Source organism: Ziziphus jujuba, chromosome 12 (genome assembly GCF_031755915.1).
Source record: "Ziziphus jujuba cultivar Dongzao chromosome 12, ASM3175591v1".
In the NCBI taxonomy this organism is placed as follows: Eukaryota; Viridiplantae; Streptophyta; class Magnoliopsida; order Rosales; family Rhamnaceae; genus Ziziphus; species Ziziphus jujuba.
In genome coordinates this window covers 23,987,465-24,006,944 of record NC_083390.1, presented here as the reverse complement: position 1 = coordinate 24,006,944, position 19,480 = coordinate 23,987,465, and the positions used below count along the sequence as shown (strand labels likewise).

The following is a 19,480-nucleotide window of genomic DNA, read 5'->3' as shown; positions in this document are numbered from 1 at the left end:
TTGCTTTCTTTCTTCAAAAAAAAAAAAATTTTTTTTTTTAGGAAAATTAAAAACAAGTATCTTAAATTATTAAATTATTGGAGTAAAATTTTACAATTGATACAAAATTCCATATTGTCTGTAAGGACATAATATTCTTAATAATTAATTAAAAAAATTGAAGAAAAATTGGTAAATTTAATTTTAAAAAAAAAAACCTGCCACGCCGAATTATAATTGTGTACGTGGAGATAGAAGAGCTCGTGGATGGCGGTAAACAAACGACACGTGGAAAAATAAGCCAGATAACAACCGGCTATTACCAGTTTAACTTCTCAAAAATAAATAAAACCATCTCATCCTTGTGCCGGCTGTTTAATTTCCATATACGGAAAATTTACCCAAAAATAAAAAATAATAAAAAATAACGAAAAATTGAAAACCGAAAATAAATAAATAAAAAAGAAAGAATAAAGAACGAAAACCGAAAAATAAAATAAAAATAAAATTAACTACACGGTTGCACGCACGGCTTTATTTCTTGTCCTTGTTGGTTCTGGTTTTCTGGGTGGTTCTTTTTAATTTTTTTAATTTTTAATTTTTAATTTTTATTTTTGGTGTTTGTGGAAGAGAAAAGCAATCAATCTCGGTGAGCTATCTTCGATTCTCAGGCGGTGAAAGAAGAAGGTTCGGATAAATAAATAAATATATATTAAAAAAAAATAGAAGAAAAGTGAATCTCATTGTACGGTAATCATCGGATAAGGGGATCGGAGGATGGGACGAAACGGCGTAGGAGGGGTGATTCCGTCGCCGGCGACGGTGATAGCCTACAAGCTCACGGAGGCTTCTAGTTGGTGGCACGATATCAATGAGTCTCCGCTCTGGCAGGACCGCATCTTTTACCTCCTCGCTGCTCTTTACGGCGTCGTTTCCGCCATTGCTTTGGTACTTTTCACTCTCTCTTTTTTGTTCTCTGTGTTTATCTTTTTCTTCATTTTTTTTTTTTTTTGGGACTGAATTTAAATGTGTATTTAGGTTTTACCTGAATTTTCAATTTTTATTTTTATTTCTTTATGTTTTTGGTATCCCTAGGTTGATTTTTGGATTTCTTCGAGGTATTGTTAGCGAGTGTTTCCATGCGCTTTTTTTTTTTTTTTTTTTTTGTTTGGGGGGGGGGGGGGGGGGAATTTGTTAGGGTTTTCATGTCGGTGACTTTTGGAAAGGAAGGGAGGAACTTTTTCGTGTTGATTTTTGTATTGTTTTGGTTATACTGAATTTGGTTTTTTGTTGTAATTATGAAGTTCGAAAATTTTGTATTTGGAAATTTTGATATTTTGTATTTTGCTGCGTTTGCTGCCTATGTATATTAGATTCAACTGGTTCGGATACAATTGAGAGTGCCTGAGTATGGTTGGACCACGCAGAAGGTTTTCCACTTTCTCAATTTTGTGGTGAATGGGGGTCTGTATCTTCTCAATTTGTTTATTTATTTTTTATTATTATTATTATTAATTTTGGGATTTCTGTTATTTTTATGTTATGTGCTGAGTGTAGTTTATTCAAATTCCCTCTCTTTGTTTTTGGGCAGTTCGTGCATTGGTATTTGGATTTCGCCGGGATGTGCAAAATTGGCATCCGCAGGTTGGATTTGACTGTTAATGCTATTGGCTAAGATTTTTAACCTTTTTTTTTTTTTTTTTAAATAATTTTTCATTTTGTCTAATATGTAACTTGTTCGAGGGTGTGCTTGTTAGATTGTCCAACACATCTTGCTTGACATGCCAAGTCTTGCTTTCTTCACGACCTATGCTCTCTTGGTTTTGTTCTGGGCCGAAATTTACTATCAGGTAATGTTCTTATTTGTAATAAGCAAGGTAATCTCTGTTTCTTTTGTTATTTGTTTGAAGAAGGTGGTTTTTCTATGATTCTGATAAAAACATTGAACAGGCACGAGCTGTATCTACTGATGGACTGAGACCAAGTTTCCTTACAATTAATGCAGTCGTTTATGCCATTCAGGTGAAGTTTCTGCTCGATTATTTGACTTTTAGTCCTTGCGAATTGGAGCTTTTGAAGTTTGGATTCTTTCATCATGGAACCAAGTTTTGCTTCATGATTAAGAGTGTTCTGATACTGTTTTCCTTTTTCTTTTTATTTTTTTTTTAACACCAATATAAACATTTTTGAAATTATCTGTAATGTGGATGGTAAGTTTTGAAATATTTAAGAGAATTTCTAGCTGATTATCAAAAGTCATAGTTTCTTGCTAGTCATTTAGTGACCTTATGGATGGTGTAATATTAATTTTCTAATGCAGCTTCTGTATATTGGCATGTTTATCCTTCATGAAAGAATGTTCGTGAGAATGGTTTATTTCTTGTGTTAATAAACAGGTTAACGATATATGCAGTTAATCATATATGTAATAATTATTAATGTAAGTCCTTTAATTTAAAAGTCTAATGGAGGCATTCAATTTAATCATGTTCAGACGGTACTGAAGATCAATGAAATTAATAAATTGTCATAATATAAGAATGTATGTTTTTCAAAGATTGTTCTATATCATAGCCGTAAATAGTTTTGGTCTTATTTCTAGACTAACTGGAAAGTTGTTTAATCCATATTTTGCTGTATATGTAAAACAGATGACTGAAGTAACAATTGTAATACAAACACTTTTGATCCAAGAATTATATGTTCTCAATTTTCTCTCTGAGTTGAGTTGATTTAGTTACCTAAAAGGTGAAATATTTTAGTGAATCTCTATATTTCTCTTGATTTTCTCATGCTTTGTTGCCATATGAAAATCATGAAATTTCAATTACTTTCCTCGTCTTCCTGCACTCCACTCTTCCTGAAAACCAGAGTTTTTATTGATATACTTGATTAACCATCTTTTGCTGGTTGTATTCTTTTCAGATTGCTATGTGGTTGATATCATGGTGGAAACCTATTCCAGTTGTGATCATCCTATCTAAGATGTTCTTTGCAGGTTTCTCTTCATTAGTGACTGGAAAAGTTATTTGTACAGTAGTTATATCGGTTATTTATGCTTCTAATACAATTACTTTGGCCAGGTGTATCCCTGTTTGCAGCCCTTGGGTTTCTTCTATATGGGGGAAGGTATGTATTTGGTTATCTACTGCATTTTCTAGCATTTGTAAAAGGTATAGTCATGAATAAGAACAAAGCTGCAAATTACTACTCATGAATAAGAACGAAGCTGCACATTACTATGTATCCCTGAAACTGTAAAAAGTAGAAAGTGTTTACAGAAGCTCAAAATTAAATGTGCTATCTCCACGCTATTTTTTTTTTTTTTTTCAAAATAACCTCCATCCTAGTTAAGTTTATTCAAATTTTGATTACAGAAAATTATGTGCACAAACATATATTATCATTAGGCTCACAAGAATTATGGCCTTATGCATGATGGTGAAAAAACAAATATTTATTATTTTATCATTTCATATAACATCTCTTATTTGTGCTTTTGTTGAACAACCTAATGGATATGTTTATCATATTCTTATTGAAATTGAACCCACTGACATATCTATTTTCTTCCACCAAGCAATATTGCTCATTTGCTGATGGCAAAAACTATATCCTAATATGGTACTTAGGTATCCTTCATATGAAAAATAATATGGTACTTAGGTGAGCTTAGGAACACAAAAAGGGTATCTCTGCCTGGTACTTTTAAATTAGGTTTTATGGGTCATTACAGTGTGTAAATTTTGACAACAAACTTACATTTTAGGCAGTCTCCTGACAATCTCTCTGTTGTTTTCTTCTGGCAGACTCTTTTTGATGTTGCAACGCTTTCCTGTTGAATCCAAAGGTCGCCGTAAGAAGCTGCAGGAAGTAAGCATCTTACCAGAATTTATGTTTTTGTTGTCTCTGGGGAATCAAAAGTTGTTATTTTTCTTTTACATTTACTTATTTGTCTTTCAACTGTTGTCTATGTTTTCGATGACAGGTTGGCTATGTTACAACCATATGTTTTACATGTTTTCTTGTCAGATGCATAATGGTAAGTCTTCTTGTGTTTTCCAGCTGCTTCACCTGTTAGTCCTTGATCTTAAGAAGCTTGAAAATTTAAGCTTAATGATTACGTGTATATCATTTATGTTACACCCATATGATTTGATGGTTACGTGTATTCTTTCTTACTTTAGGCTGTTCATTTAATTGATGTGGTGTTTACATTTTAAGTTTTGTTCATGCTAATTGCTTTTATTTTTTACTCTCTCCAGCTTTTGTAATGTTTATTTTATTATGTTACAGATGTGCTTTAATGCATTTGATGAAGCTGCAGATCTTGATGTTTTGGATCATCCAATTCTAAACTTGATATATTACCTGGTAAGATTTTTGGTTTTTGTTTTCTTCTCTGGCTTATTGGCATGTAATCATTTGTTTGTATGACATCTTTGTTTTTACTACATCTTTGTCTGGCCTAAAAACTGTTGTAAGGGAGAGCTGATTACATGTGTTTGTGTGTGTTCCTTCCTAGATTCTCTTTGGTGTTTATTAAATTCTAAAATACCGGGTTGCAATTTTCTGATTAATATAGAGGACATGACCATCTATGCCACAGTTACTTGGTTTGATATGGAATTTTAATTATGTGGATCTCATTTCTTTGACTGGCAAAGCTGATATGTGCTAAATTAATCGCTGGAAATCTCTCTCATGCATTTAATTTTCTGTAACAATTATGAATTTTGGAAGTTAATAGTCACTATGACCTTAGAAAACTCTATATTGGTCAAAAATAGAAAATAAATAGATTAAACAGATCAGTTCTTACTTTTTGTGAGATGGATCAGGAAACTTTAGTTTTCAATAAATGTTTCCTACTGAGCATTAATGTGATCTATTATGGTCTTTTGCCTTCTAAGATTTGGTTTGTTGTGGTTAGAGCTCATGGTGGTTGATAGCATATATAAAGAGGTTGCATTTTTATATTTTGGTTGGCTTTGATTACTTGTGTTATTGCCTTTAATGGCCAAATATTAACCTTGTGGTATGGTTGGTGAATGTTTCTCTAATATATTGTTCCTGTTAGATCTTCAGGATTTTATTGGTGCTTCATATTTAGATTAGTGTCTATTACCAAAGCTACTAATTTATCAGTGTTATGTTATTAACTTTTTTTTTCCCCCCCTCTCTATTGTCCGCCCCTCTGTTATTTTTACAGTTGGTGGAGATATTACCTTCATCATTAGTCCTGTTCATTTTGAGGAAGTTGCCTCCTAAACGTGGGATCACGCAATATCACCCGATTCGCTGAGAAGAAGTTAAGGGGACAACGATGGAAATCACCCAAGAGAGAGGGGAGTTAAGAATTTGTTGACTTCACGAGATGCTTATGTTCCCCGGGAAGAACAAAAATTAACATTTTTGTGCTTTTAGTGACAAGATGACAATGGATTCTGGAAAGTGTGAGTTTGTTCTCTGTAAGGGGTTGTAGAGTTGTCAAATAGAAATGACTTTTTGGTTTTTAGAGACTCAGGAATGCAAGGTTTGGAAATATCAGTGTCAATGGAAAAGATCTAAGGGACTTAAATTATCATATCGATTAATATTTAAAAGATGAATCGCCAAAATTAAAATGAAAAGAAGTGGAAATTTTGATTCAAACCTGAGGATCCAATCATTTAACTAGCTTTTCAATTATAAATGGTTGAGAAAAGTTAGTTTAATTTTCTTTATCAAGGTTCTTAGGGTTACAAATACAAATACTTAAAATAATACAGACATGCACGCCTCAAACGGATACTAATATGGTCGATGTAAATGGCGCATGGTTTTGAAGATTTCAATACTCCAACAAAATTATTAATATAGTGAATCAACTAAAAACTTAAAAAAAAAAAAAAAAAAGAACAAAAATGCTGGGAAATTGAAATTACAGTAAAGAACATAAAAGGCATACCAGTTTCAGTAAATAAGACGACTTTGTCCATGGCTGAAAACCTCCGGTATCATCTTTGCCGCTGCAGAACTTTGAGGCTGGCTTTGTAGGGTGAAGAAAACTATGTTAAGCATCAACTTTTCCAGGAGAGAGAATGAATGAATGAAAGAAAGAAAGAATAAGATGAATGTTGAAGATGATGAAATAAGATGGTGAAATTAGATTGGTTAAGAATATGGAGTGGCTAATGTGCCATATCTCAACCCTCTTGAATGGTAGGTTTTACTTCTCATGGTTCAGGTTAGTTTTGACCGGTAGGTTTTTGAGTTAGGAAAAAGATATTTAATCTTAATTTTTTCATATTCTAATAATTGGAACTTCATTTTTAAATGCATTAGTTTTGCTACTATGTTATGAATCACCAACAGGAACTTTGACATACACTTGGTCTAGAGAAACCAATTAGAAATTATTATATAAAGGTCAAGGGAAAATTACATAAAAAAATTCCTTAAAACACTAGCTTATTAGATAGTTATACATAATTGTCAATTACCTTAGCAATGAAGAATAATAATAATAATAATAATAGAACTATGTTACTTGTTAGGGTGGGGAAGCCAATTGCAATCGATGGAGAAAAAGGAAATAGATAGGAGCCTTAATGGTAGTGACAAAAGTGGTCGTAAATATTGGGCTTCTTTAACTTATCTTGGGCCTATTCTCCTCTTGGTTGTTGTGTCTTTTGTTGGGTTCCAAACAAATAACTAACTGGGCCCTAACAAAACCAATCCATTATATATATTTTCGTATTTATAAATATTTTCATTATTACAACTAATTAATATATTATTTTATTTTATTTTCTCGTTTTACATATGCTAATACATAATTAATTAAACAAATATAATTTGAAACGAAGAACTCGTTATACGAAAAATTAGACTAAAGTGTTTTGCTATAACTTATATAAAATACCTTAGCTCAACTAATTTAAAAAATGATGAGAAAAATAACAATAATAATAACTAATACTTCAACAATATTTATCACAAAAAACAAAAAATATATATATATATATATTAATACTGCAGCAAAATCAATTTTATTTATGAAATTTTTAGACTGTAAATGATATAGCACATGTTATTTATTAATAAAATAATAAAATAGGTAAAACACTATATCTCAACTAATAAAATGATAATACATTTTATCAAAAAAATAAAATAAAATAAAATGATATTACATCATTTGTTATTTAGTAAACTTTAATTAGAAAATAAACTTTGTGACTCTTATTGAAATTAATAGCCCATTAATTATTCACCAATGGTTTTCACATTAGGAAAATGGGAATAAAACCCACATTCCGGGATCAATAAATATATGGATAAAACTATAGATAAAAGGAAACCTATTATTTTTTCCAAAAACACTTGCAATTGCTCTCTTTGGCCCTAGTTATAAACATATATATTTTTGCTGAAATACTAATAAACACATATATGGAAACAAAACCAAGGTACATATCTTCTGCCCCTAATGTCCCCACCTCTAACAACCCAATCATATAACTTAAATACTTACCCAAAATTATAAAAAGAAAAAAGTTGTTATTTCTATTGCAGAATATCCAACTCTTTGTATTAAAATTAGCACTTAAAAATAGAAAGAAACTGCTTTGATTACAATTCATTAGGGAGGTTTGATACATATATTTAACACTAAATTATAGGTTTAGATCTACAATCTAAGATAAAAAGTTCATAATCATGTACATATGGATATAAATTCAGAAAGGTATGACAAGACACACGATTTCATTATTCTAGGGTAGCTATAGGAATCATATTAATCACCTTGACTTTCATAACTTTTAACTCTTCAACCTTTTTTTACTTAATATATAATTTCCCATAGATTGATTTATCCTTAATTTAATTAAATAATTAATAATTAATCAAAAATCGTGGGCTGTGATGATGGGTTTACCAAAAACGGTGCCGTGAGCTTATCAAAACTCGCAGTCGGTGGGTAGTGACGTCCAGGTACACTGTATTTTACCCAAGAGGGAAAAGCCTTTGTCGTTGACTAGGTGCCACGTCATGTGGGCCACAACTACTTTGCTTCTAGATCGTCCATCACACTCGGTTCTGACTCAGCACCTTCACAAAACATTTAATCCGCACGTGGCTCACAGCAGATAAATACCCAAATTATGTTTTCCATTTTAATTTTGAAAAAATAATAATAATAATAGAAAGATTTGGTTGACAGTTGGCAGCTGGTTTTCGCGCCTTCTAATTGCATGGCTCTTGGGGACAAAGATAAAAGGAAAAGAAAAATAAAAGATTTTTCAGTGAAGGACTCAGATTTTCAATGAAGGACTCGGATTTTCTTAGTGAAGGACTCCAAGGCTTATGAATTCTCAGGGAAGGACTTTTTGATTTGATCTCTTCTCTCCGGCATATTATAAATACTCCCAACTTTCCCACCTTCCAAACATGCCATTCACAACACCATTCCAATTCCCTCTGATTTCTTCTTCAACAAATTTTCATCCTTCTTTTCTCTATTACACTTTTGATTCAGGATGACTATCCTCATTGACCACCTTCATGAGCCTGGTAATTTTTTTTTTTTTTGTGGGTTAATTTGAATTTTGTAAATTTGATTAATGTATATATATATATATATATATATGTACACATGTGAATAGGTACTGTTGAGGTGGAGGAGAAGAAAGTGGCAGAGGAACAGAATGAGTTGGTGCTTGATGCTGGATTTCTGGTGCCTAAGACTAATGCATTTGGTCACACTTTTAGGTATTTATGTCTCTTCCATTTTCATTATTATTATTATTATTTTGTAATATATGTGGGGCATATCAATTCTAAATTAATACCATGTTTGTTATTTGGAATTGGATTTAATTGGATTGAAAAATCAAAAGAATATGAAATCTTTATAATTTACATATTTTGATGAAAATGGAGTTTAATGTATTTGTTCTTAGTTTTATATTCTATTATATTAATTTGGGAAGAAGGTGCATATTAATCAATTTCTAGTAATAACATTTTTGATAGAACCAAAAAAAATATTATTATCATTGGAGTTTTTACTTATCATTGATTGTTAGGTTTCAAGCCCTTTGTTTAATTTACTTACAATTGACTTAGAATTGATGAAAATACAGGGACTATGATGTTGGGAGTGAGAGGAAAGACGGGGTTGAGGAATTCTACAGAATCAATCACATTAACCAGAGTTATGACTTTGTAAGCAATCTGCAATGAGAGCTTGAAATTGATCATTTTTACAATGCCAGTATAGATTTGTACATAGTTTCTTTTGTCATGTATCTATAAACACAAACAGAATTTTGTTTGTTATATAAAGATGAAAATACTAACAGAATTTTGTTTGTTATATAAAGATGAAAAATACTGAAATTTACTTATGATTGATTACAGGTGAAGCGGATGAGGGAAGAGTATGGAAAACTGAACAAGATGGAGATGAGCATATGGGAATGCTGTGAACTTCTGAATGAGGTTATCGACGAGAGTGATCCCGACTTGGACGATCCTCAAATCGAGCATTTGTTGCAGACAGCTGAAGCCATCAGAAAGGATTATCCGAACGAGGACTGGCTGCATTTGACTGGCCTTATCCATGGTATGTTTCTTCAAAAGCAGGACTACTTGTCATTCATGTTTTGTATGTATGCATCACCATATGGATCAACTAAAGTTCTGTTTTTTTTTGGATGAATCTTAGATCTTGGAAAGGTTCTTAATCTTCCTGGTTTTGGGGAGCTTCCTCAATGGGCTGTTGTTGGTGAGCATCATATATCTGAATCATTAAGAAAGCAATGCTTTGGTAAAATATAGAAACTGAACAGTATCATCATCATTGCAGGTGACACATTTCCTGTTGGATGTGCATTTGATGAGTCAATTGTTCATCACAAGGTCTTTAAATTTTTCTCTCTTAAATTCTTAAAGACAATCTTTCTGTTAAGTTTCTGATATAATAAAGTTTTGTCCTTAATGACAGTATTTCAAGGATAATCCTGACTATGAAAATCCTGCTTTCAACACAAAATATGGAGTTTATTCAGAAGGCTGTGGACTTGACAATGTACTAATGTCATGGGGGCACGATGACTACATGTACTTGGTAAGTATTGGCTAAACCTTATATGAACCGACAGAAAATTTAGACAGAGGAAAAATGTCATTTTCTGGTGAAAATGAACAATTTGGTTGAAATTTGTAACTCATTTCTCTAATATTGCAAATGATGATTTATCTTATCTTGGTGTCATCTTTAGGTTGCAAAGAAGAATAATACAACTCTTCCACAAGCTGGCCTTTTTATTATCAGATTCCACTCCTTTTATGGTATGTTCTGCAATAAAAAATTAAAATTTCGTGTTTGCCCTTTAGAAAGTGTAATATCTTTTAGTTGTTTGAACTGAGAAAATCATGGACTTGAACTATTTTATGCAGCTTTACACCGGGCAGGAGCATATAAGCACTTGATGAATGAAGAGGACATTGAGAATCTGAAATGGCTCAAGATATTCAAGTAAGCATATAGTAAATAAAAGCATTTGCATAATTGTTTGCTCAAAAATTTGTGAAAAGAGGAAAATATGAATCATGATTTTGAAAACATGCAGCAAATATGACCTTTACAGCAAGAGCAAGGTTAGAATTGATGTTGAGAAAGTGAAGCTATACTATCTCTCTCTCATTGAAAAGGTAATACTCTTGCTTTCAGTTGCTTTGGATTTAAAGGCATGAGAGATAAAAACATAAGTTTCGAAACTTCATGGCGGTTGAAACGGATGCTAATTAAGTTGCTAATTAAGTTCTTTAAATTTAATTCACATAAAAAGAAGATGAAGCTTTATTATGCAAATGTTCTATATTTTATTATTTCCATTTTATTTGATCTTAATTTTGAAAATTCTTTTGCAGTACTTCCCTGAAAAGCTGAGATGGTGAAAACTGGGAGCTTTGTAGTTGGAAGAGCTAGGAAACTATATAGTAGTGATGAATAAAGGCTGAAACATGAGCTTTGTGTGCTTATTTATATGCTTTTGATTACCAAAAAAAAAAAAAAAAAATGTTTCACTTTTTTATATCTCCCTTTTTCTTTTGGCATACGTTGTAGAAAAAGCTAGTATTACAGAAATAAGACCGATCAACTATTATGGTTTTTGTTGTAATGTGTATTTAAGCTTCAATATTTTTATCCATCACTCATTACTTCATTCTCACAATCATCTTATCTTGCATACATTCCATCAATCAATTAAAACCAACAAAAGTTCTGGGTCAAATTGGAATGGCTGTCAATCTCATAAGGCTATGGAGTTGTCAAAATGACATCCTCTTAAACTATTACTGATCCATTTTCATCCAAATGTCCGGTCCTATCAGTATAATTTCATTTCTGTGGGCCTTTCTGTAAGCAGAAATGTTTTCGGTACAGGTGAGGTGGTAAATCTTTACAATATGAGAAAAGTTCATGGTTTGTGATGGACAGCAGGTCATAATCAAAATAATTGAAATGGGGAAGAAAATTAGTATTTTATAGTAAAGCTGCATATGATCAAAAACTAACAAATAAAGGAAAATATCCAGAGGAAGCAAATGGTTATTAAAAAAAAAAAAAAAAAAAAAAAAAAAAAAAAAAAGATCACAAAAGATATGATTCACAGTTGGACTTCATTTCAATTAACTTAAACAACAGGAATCTGTTGCAGAGAAAGAGTTATATATCCTGTCAAATTACTTCATTATCACTCTCAATTCTCAAAGAAACTAACTGAAGGCATTTCATAACCATATTAGTTGCATCAACAGAAGGTATTCACAACCAAGAAGGAAACTCAACTGTTTTGACCATTACATGTTGGTTCAGGTGGATACCTTTGACATCATCTCTACAGTTGAGCAAACCTAAATTCAAGAAATATTGCTGTGAAGATAATATTAGCTTGTCAAAAGCAGCCCAAGAATCTGTTGGTATTGAGAAAAAACAAAAGACAGTGTTTCTCTGCTGATTCCAAAAATAATTAATAAAAAAATAAATAAATTATCCACAATGGGTTCAACAGTTCCCTCAATATCATAATCAAGTATATATGCCCTCTTCTCCAATATCCCAGGCAAAAAATTATTTCAATTACTAAAAAACAAAACAAAATTATAAAATTTAATCAATAAATTTGAAAGTGTTTAAACAATTATTTATTAAGGACGCAAATGCATTTAGCTATAGACCTGCCAACCACTTGTAGTTAAAAATTTTAATTGGACAAAGCCTCAAATAGTATAGTACAAATTTAAAGGGCTAAAATGAAATACTCTCAAACTAGAAGTAGTAAAGTGCAAATCATAAAAATATATATGTAATACGTAATTTCTTTTATAGGAAGAAAACAAAAGAAAAGAAAAATATTAGCTGGGAATTTGAAAAAAAATAATAATAATAAAAAAATGGAAATAGATATACATGCATGGGAAGGAATACAAATACGCTATGTAGAGAGTCAATGATGGCGTCGTAAGTTGGGTCGGGAGGTTGTTGGATTTAGAAGAAAAACGCTTCTCTCTTTCTTTTTCTCTCTCTCTCTCTCTCTGTTAGGTGCATAACAATTCCTATAATTTTTCTATTTTTATATTTGTTATTTTTATATGCCTTGTGGTCTTTGTCTTTGCTTCTCTTTGGATATCTCCAAAATATTTTCTAATCCAAAAGAAAATGACAAATATATTTTACCAATATTATATACTTGGCACTGTTTGTCTTTAGCTTTTCTATACTGGAAGCTGATTGATCTTACAGCTAAGCGTTTCTTTTTGTGTCCGTCTGAGGGAGTTTCTCTCTCTCTCTCTCTCTCTCTCCCTGTTGCCGTTGTTGACCACAACCACCTTTGAATCCATTGAATTTTTTTTTGCCAATATAATTTTAAACCATTAAACAGGTTGCATTTTTCTGCAAAATCAAAAAGGTTTGCTTGTTTGGTTCATTGGTCGCCGTGATGAGCTCTGTTTTAGACATATTTACAAACACAAGCTGGACGAGTTTGTAGTCAAAGTGATTACTTTTCTGGAGTAAAAACTTTATCTTTGATTGATTTTCCCAATTGGGTTTTCCTGTTTTTGGTATTTAGTTAACGGGTTTCTAATTGATTTGCATATCTTTGCCTGATTTGTGAGATCGTGGGTTTACTATATTTTCGTTGGGTTTTGGATAGAGCATATAATATATATATATAGCTGAATTGTCATTTTGGAGTTCGTGCGGTATTTGGAGTTTATTTTCTATATTTGTTTGGTCTAAGAAGTTTAAGGGATGAAAGGGAAGGTTGGGACACCGGGAACCTACTTTGTGTTGAACACAGGAGGTAGAATTCCTGCCATTGGACTTGGGACATGGCAGAGTGGTGGAGACCTTTGTGTAGAAGCTGTGAAAACGGCATTGTCGGTTGGCTACCGTCACATAGATTGTGCACATCTTTATGGGAATGAGGTTGAAGTTGGGGAAGCATTAGCTGAAGCATTTAGAGGTGCACTGAAGAGGGAAGACGTGTTCTTGACTTCTAAGCTATACTGTACCATGAATTCCCTCAATAAAATCGAGAATTATGTTAGAGTTTCTCTTAAGAACCTTGGAGTTGCATACTTGGATCTCTATTTGATGCACTTGCCTGACTGTTCAGGGGTTGGTGATGCCACTGATCCTCCTTCAAAATCTGGAAGTGAGTATAGGCAATTTTTGAATAGGTTGAAGAAAGCATGGAAAGCCATGGAAGGTCTGGTTGGGCTTGGTTTGGTCCGGGCTATAGGAGTCAGTAACTTCAGTGTGCAGCAGATCAAGGAGTTGCTTAAATTTGCGAAAGTTATACCTGCAGTCAATCAGGTTTTCTCCTCTTAAACTCGTTGCTTTAACAAATTTTGGGACTTTTTCAATAGTTGACTTAGAGTAACACCACTATCATGTAACTTTATAGATGATAAGAGGTATGAGCATCCTTTCTGAAGTTGTATGTACGTTAGTTTGTTTAATAAGTGCAGTAGATTCTATGTTATTGAATGCAGTTTATTTTGTACTTTTGTCCAAATGCTTTTTGGTTCAAAGGCTAGATGCAGTGATAAGCATGGTTTTTTATTTATTTTTTTATTTCAATATTAATTATATCTACAATTTACCTCAACTAGACAAACCATCCCCTGAAGTTTCCATAAATTTGGGCTTATGCAGGTTAGATGGAAGTGGAATAGAAAGTCTCAAATCACGTAAAGGAACTCTTAGCTTAATTTGTTTGCTTCTGGTTTGGACTCGTTATTTGATGGGCAGCTACTTTATAAAAGTCTAGTGATTTAAATGGAGCCATGTTTACTGTATAATGTGTTTGTAATTGCTGTCATTCATATCAAATGTGACAGAGAAGGGCAATAGTTTAATAGCAGTCTAGCTCTAGAGAAGGCCTGTAATGGTATTTTCAAAAGATCATCATGACCGCTCCATGCCTGTTGCCTTATGTTGAAATGCAGAACTGTCTTTCCTACAATATTTCTAGCTGAAATAAATAAGTTTGTTCCTTCAACATCTCTGATTTTATACCATAATTGTTCTCATAAGGCTCTAAAACTCTATGAAACAATTTTGTCTTGAACAAGTATTTGTAGGTATTGAAATTTAAGCCATGGTTTCTTTCTGACTTACATTGGAATTGCAAACCGAACAATTAAGTGATATGAGATGTTTATGCTGGTTGTTCTTTATCAACCTTTAAGTGATATCATTTTTCTTAATGGTAGAATGTGAGGCTCCAGTTTAATGCCTCTTGATTCCTTGTCTTTCAGATTTTGTTTGGCTGTTATAATTGTCACCATGGTTGTCATTATTATGATAAAGTTATATCAGTGTTTTCCTTGATGATGATACTGTGGTAAAAATAAGAACTCTCTCCTTTGGATCACCCTAAGCTAGGAATTTGGATCCTTAATTGACCTGCGTGCCCCCTTATATAATCACCTTATGGATTTTGGTTGGTTTTTCCTTAGGTGGAGTTGCATCCTTTTTGGAGGCAAGATGAACTTGTAAAGTTCTGTAAACTGAAAGGTATACATGTATCAGCTCACACACCCTTAGGAGTACCTACTTCAAATCCTGGACCATCTGATAGCAGTGGTAGTGGGGAAGAGGAACCTGGAACCCCTCGTATATCATTCAGGAGGTCAAGATCTGTCCATGGACCTATGCTGAAATTGTCAGTTGTTAGAGAGATTGCAGACAGACACAAAAAAACACCTGAGCAGGTACTTTTAACCAAGTTATGTTTTACCATTTTTGTTTTGTTTAATAGTTCTCATTTTATTGTTTCCATCTTAAGTAGATATAGCTACTTAAGTTCATTAAATTGGTCTCCTGTTTGCTGTATATTCTTTTGCAAACATGTTATCTTGTCCAAGCTACAATGATAAAAGTTTTGTAAATATCGGTTGCTATAGTTTGCATTTCCATATAATTATGGTGACAATCTCTCATAATTCAACCAAGGATAATATGCAAATATTTGGTGTATATACATGTTGGATGAGCAGTTCCCTCACTGCTTATTCTGAGGAATAATTATTGTCTTGTGATTAAAGGATTGAGAAATTCAACTGTATATCTATACTTTTGGTTAGGGATGTGTAAAGCATACACTAAAGATTTGGGATTTAGATTTGCGTTTATAATTTTGTTGATGCCATTTTACTGATCTGAGCATCATATATTTGAATGGAAGAAAACAGAGGTAAAATGGGGAACACGATATCTACAGGGTCTGGCATCTATGCCCTCTGCTTGAGAGTTTCTATTCTATATTCATTTTTTGTATAAAAATTCTTCAAAATTATTTTCTCTTTGGTGTCCTACAAAACCTCCAATATAGTTATAAACATAGGTGAAGCTGTCTAATGCTACAACAGATGAAAAAATTGGATAAATAACAGATATATCCTTTGAAATATCCTTAAATTGAGGTTATAGATTAAAAAGGAAACAAATAGAGAAAACAAATCTGTGTTTTTAGTTGTGATGTTTATGTCAATACCAATGAATAACCAAATGGACATGACAATTTGGGTGGAATTTAGCTAACTTAAAACGTGGATATTTCTGAAATATTGAAAATATCAGCTTAACTAGTTAAAAGCCTTGCAGTTGGAACTCAATATCCAATCCTTCCATCTGTTATTACCATAATAGATATTGTCCATCGATATGAATGTAATTCAAACCATCAATATATATGTCAATAATATATTCAGCTTTGGGTAATACCCACACCATATTAGCTACGAGTAATAGCCCACACCAAAACTCATATTTCTCAAAATGATACCACCCAAAGCAAAGATCCTTTGGATTATGTAGTTGAGAAAACATCTCCCAATGAATTAAATTATCCTTCCTACTATCATCATCTTCTATCCAAAGAATATCTCTCTTTACTCTTTTCAAACTTGACTGCCACTTGCATTTAAACAAAGACAATATAGTGGAATACTTTCAAGAACTGTCTTTACCAGAATTAATCTCCTTCCCTAGGAAATTACCCAATAAAACTATCTAAGTTGTTTCCATTTCTCCCCAGTAGTGGATCCTTAAATAACTACAACTTTAGGATAAGCTGCTGTCAGCTGATGATAGCGCATGATATTAGATAGGATATATGCTGAAAGAAGGTGTCATAAATTGTTTTGTTATACTCCATTTTACTTGGGTTGCTTCCTTGTTTATGGCAAAATAACTTTGCTCATATTATTCCTATCAAATACAGAACACTGTGTGCAAAGTTGTTCTTCTTTGTAACCAGTGCTAGATGTTATTCCCTTTATTATTTGTGATGAAGTGTCGAAAAGAATCATGGATGCTAGAAAGAGTACCTAATGCTAAGTTATCTTTTAAGTCTAAGAAATTTTAAATGGATCTCATGAGGGCCATAGACTGTAATAGTAAACTTTTGACATTTTTATGTGTGATTGGTGAGTAAAGATACTTTGGTGGTCAAGTATAAATGATGGAATTGAACTTCTAAGAGCAGTTGTTTCATGCCAAAATGTGGAAACTAGGTAATTATCTTTAAACATCCACTAATCTGGCTAACTTTTTTGGAGCAGCAACTTTGATAGATTTCCTCTGAGGTCTCTAAATTTTTGGGGCATCTATAAAGCTTGATGCCGCTGATTTAGTTAAGTTCTTTGCCACTACAACCAACCATCTGTTCAACAACTATTAGCAAGCATCATAAGATAACGTGTGTCAGACCACTTAGAATTTCAAAATGCCTCCAAGCCAGTTAGGGGACTAGATGGGATCATGAACAAACTAATAACATTATAAAAAAGATGCACTTTCTATTACTTCAGTGCCCTATGGCTTTCTATAATGCGCCAAGAGCTTTTCATAATAGAATGTTGGTGATACAAAGTTGCTTTAGCTCCACCTTTGTCACATAACTTGATAAAAAACTCAATTGAAAAGTCAGGTAAAGTGCAAGTATTATTGGATGATGGAAGTATTTCAACTTATTTACTTTCTCAATAGTTTATAACTTTTGAGTGGTCACTATCAAAGCGAAAAAAGTTGTAGGTAATTGCATGTAATTAATGGATTCTTTCCAGGAGATTTAAGTGGCCTGCTTATTTTAAGTATTATTATGTTTGATTTTCTGTACTTTAGGCACAGGACTTTAAATCTCTAATCAAATTTCAAGCCCAAATCACTTTACCATCTAAATATGACCTAGGTGGAAGGTATACAAATTGCTGGTAATTATGTTCTCAAAGAATCCAGAAAGTAATAATTTTCATTATTATTTATATTCTTGTTGATATTGTTGAGTACTGATGATAACGATGCGAATAATATTGTGTGCCATTATGGTTGGTGTTTTATGGATAGATAATTTTAACAGAAAATGATGATGATGATGATGATGATGATGATGATGATGGTATTATCATGATTAAACTAATCATATGATAAAGTTTGACTTGTTTGCTACTTTCTGAAATTTCAATTTTCTATATCCTTAATTGCTTCTTCATTTAAAAGATTTTAGTTTACTTTTCATCGTTAAACTTCATAAGATTTTGCCTCTTTCAACTTGTACTTTTAAGCAAACTGTTATGGTGGGATTTAAAATATATGAAACTTCTGAAGTCGCACAAGTGGCTTTCACATAGACAGTTTTTAAAGTCCACCAAGTTATAGTGATTAGGAGCTGACTTGTTTAATTTACAGTAATGCAATAATGGAATTGCCCATTTGTATTAAAAGTATGTAGCATTATTACAGAAGCTTTGAGGTTGGGACACTTTTATCATTTTGAATGTGAAACTTTGACATGGTTTTGGCTGCCAAAAAAGAAACTTGAATGACAAGGAAACAATTAGCTAGCAACTAAAACACTAATTTTTAGTCAGTGTTTGTGATTTTGTTAATAATATTGTATGCTTAATCTGTGTACAGGTTATTCTACGTTGGGGACTTCAGAGAGGAACCAGTGTCCTACCATGTAGTTTGAAGCCTGACCGGATACGAAAAAACATAGACCTCTTTAGTTGGTCTCTATCAGATGAGGAATGGAACCGATTGAACCAGATCGAACCACAGGTTTGCTTGTTTGGAAATAGTCCTCTGAATAATCTTTCAGACAGTGGTTTTGTCTTTGGAAGTGGTCCACTCCAGTCTGTGCGTGAGATGGAAGATGACCTGGAGTCCAATACCTAGCTACTCAGTAATATATATTTTTTTTCTTCAGATAATGTAATTCCAGTTTGCTTTCAAAGTTGTGATTATCCATTAAAATGTTATATGCCACCCACCCCATTGTTTGTAAGATTTTGATTTTATGGATGCTGAATAGAAAGTCAACACAGATTGTTAATAATCCAAATGAAATATATTTCATTGTTTAGAAAAAAAATAATTTCTTCCTGCAAGAGGGTGTCTTGGTGCAGCATTGAGAAATTGCGAACTCAATTGAACACTTTTCATGATCAACCATAAATTTTGTGGTTGGTTATGGGACCATCTTTATCCTTTCATCCCCAATCTGTTCTGGACATTTGGCAATGTAATTGCCAAGAAAACACCTTTCATGATCAATATAATATAATTAGGTTGAAGAAGAACCTTATCAAGGGATTATTTTTATACTACTAAAATGGGTAGAGAGAGGGAAAGAAAACTCAGTTTCTATCTTAATCATAATAATGTGGAAAACAAATTTCCCATGGAAGTTTAGTATCCACAAAATGAATAAGGTACGGCTCAAATTAAAGTCAGGAAAGCACTTGATTAGATTAGTAATAACCATGACCACTAACAAACCCAATCTAATTAGCCTTGGGCTCTTTGGAATTTCCAAAATGGACCAAAATCTTCCAATTGGAATTCCTTTTCTGCTGGAAGATTATTGGTAAACAAACTAACAATTTATCAGGAACCTAAGCCATTTGTCACGAGTTTGATGTCGCCTTGTTG

At 32.6% G+C, this 19,480-nt stretch overlaps 3 protein-coding genes and 1 long non-coding RNA gene across 4 annotated transcripts; 3 read left to right on the top strand and 1 right to left on the bottom strand.

The window, feature by feature from the left end:
* The first annotated feature begins 113 nt into the window (after positions 1–113).
* LOC107429627 (protein TOM THREE HOMOLOG 1) lies at positions 114–5,566 on the top strand. The gene is made up of 11 exons (XM_016040333.4): positions 114–927; positions 1,353–1,443; positions 1,571–1,623; positions 1,737–1,829; positions 1,930–2,001; positions 2,905–2,977; positions 3,063–3,108; positions 3,789–3,852; positions 3,968–4,021; positions 4,276–4,353; positions 5,192–5,566. Exons 1-11 carry the CDS (start codon positions 757–759, stop codon positions 5,282–5,284), a joined length of 888 nt encoding a protein of 295 aa, XP_015895819.1. The 5' UTR covers positions 114–756; the 3' UTR covers positions 5,285–5,566.
* Positions 3,422–6,341, bottom strand: LOC112493145 (uncharacterized). Its single transcript, XR_003057502.3, has 2 exons — positions 5,930–6,341; positions 3,422–3,814 (listed from the first exon to the last, which is right to left on the bottom strand). It is a non-coding gene; the product is annotated as an uncharacterized LOC112493145 (long non-coding RNA).
* Positions 6,342–8,197: 1,856 nt separating this feature from the next.
* On the top strand, positions 8,198–11,193 carry LOC107429605 (inositol oxygenase 1). Its single transcript, XM_016040315.4, has 11 exons — positions 8,198–8,538; positions 8,631–8,736; positions 9,111–9,192; positions 9,388–9,592; positions 9,695–9,754; positions 9,836–9,888; positions 9,974–10,096; positions 10,251–10,320; positions 10,429–10,507; positions 10,602–10,683; positions 10,903–11,193. Exons 1-11 carry the CDS (start codon positions 8,505–8,507, stop codon positions 10,927–10,929), a joined length of 921 nt encoding a protein of 306 aa, XP_015895801.3. The 5' UTR covers positions 8,198–8,504; the 3' UTR covers positions 10,930–11,193.
* A 1,451-nt stretch (positions 11,194–12,644) lies between these two features.
* LOC107429630 (NADPH-dependent aldo-keto reductase, chloroplastic) lies at positions 12,645–18,936 on the top strand. The gene is made up of 3 exons (XM_016040344.4): positions 12,645–13,855; positions 15,004–15,258; positions 18,464–18,936. Exons 1-3 carry the CDS (start codon positions 13,289–13,291, stop codon positions 18,722–18,724), a joined length of 1,083 nt encoding a protein of 360 aa, XP_015895830.2. The 5' UTR covers positions 12,645–13,288; the 3' UTR covers positions 18,725–18,936.
* Positions 18,937–19,480: the final 544 nt, after the last annotated feature.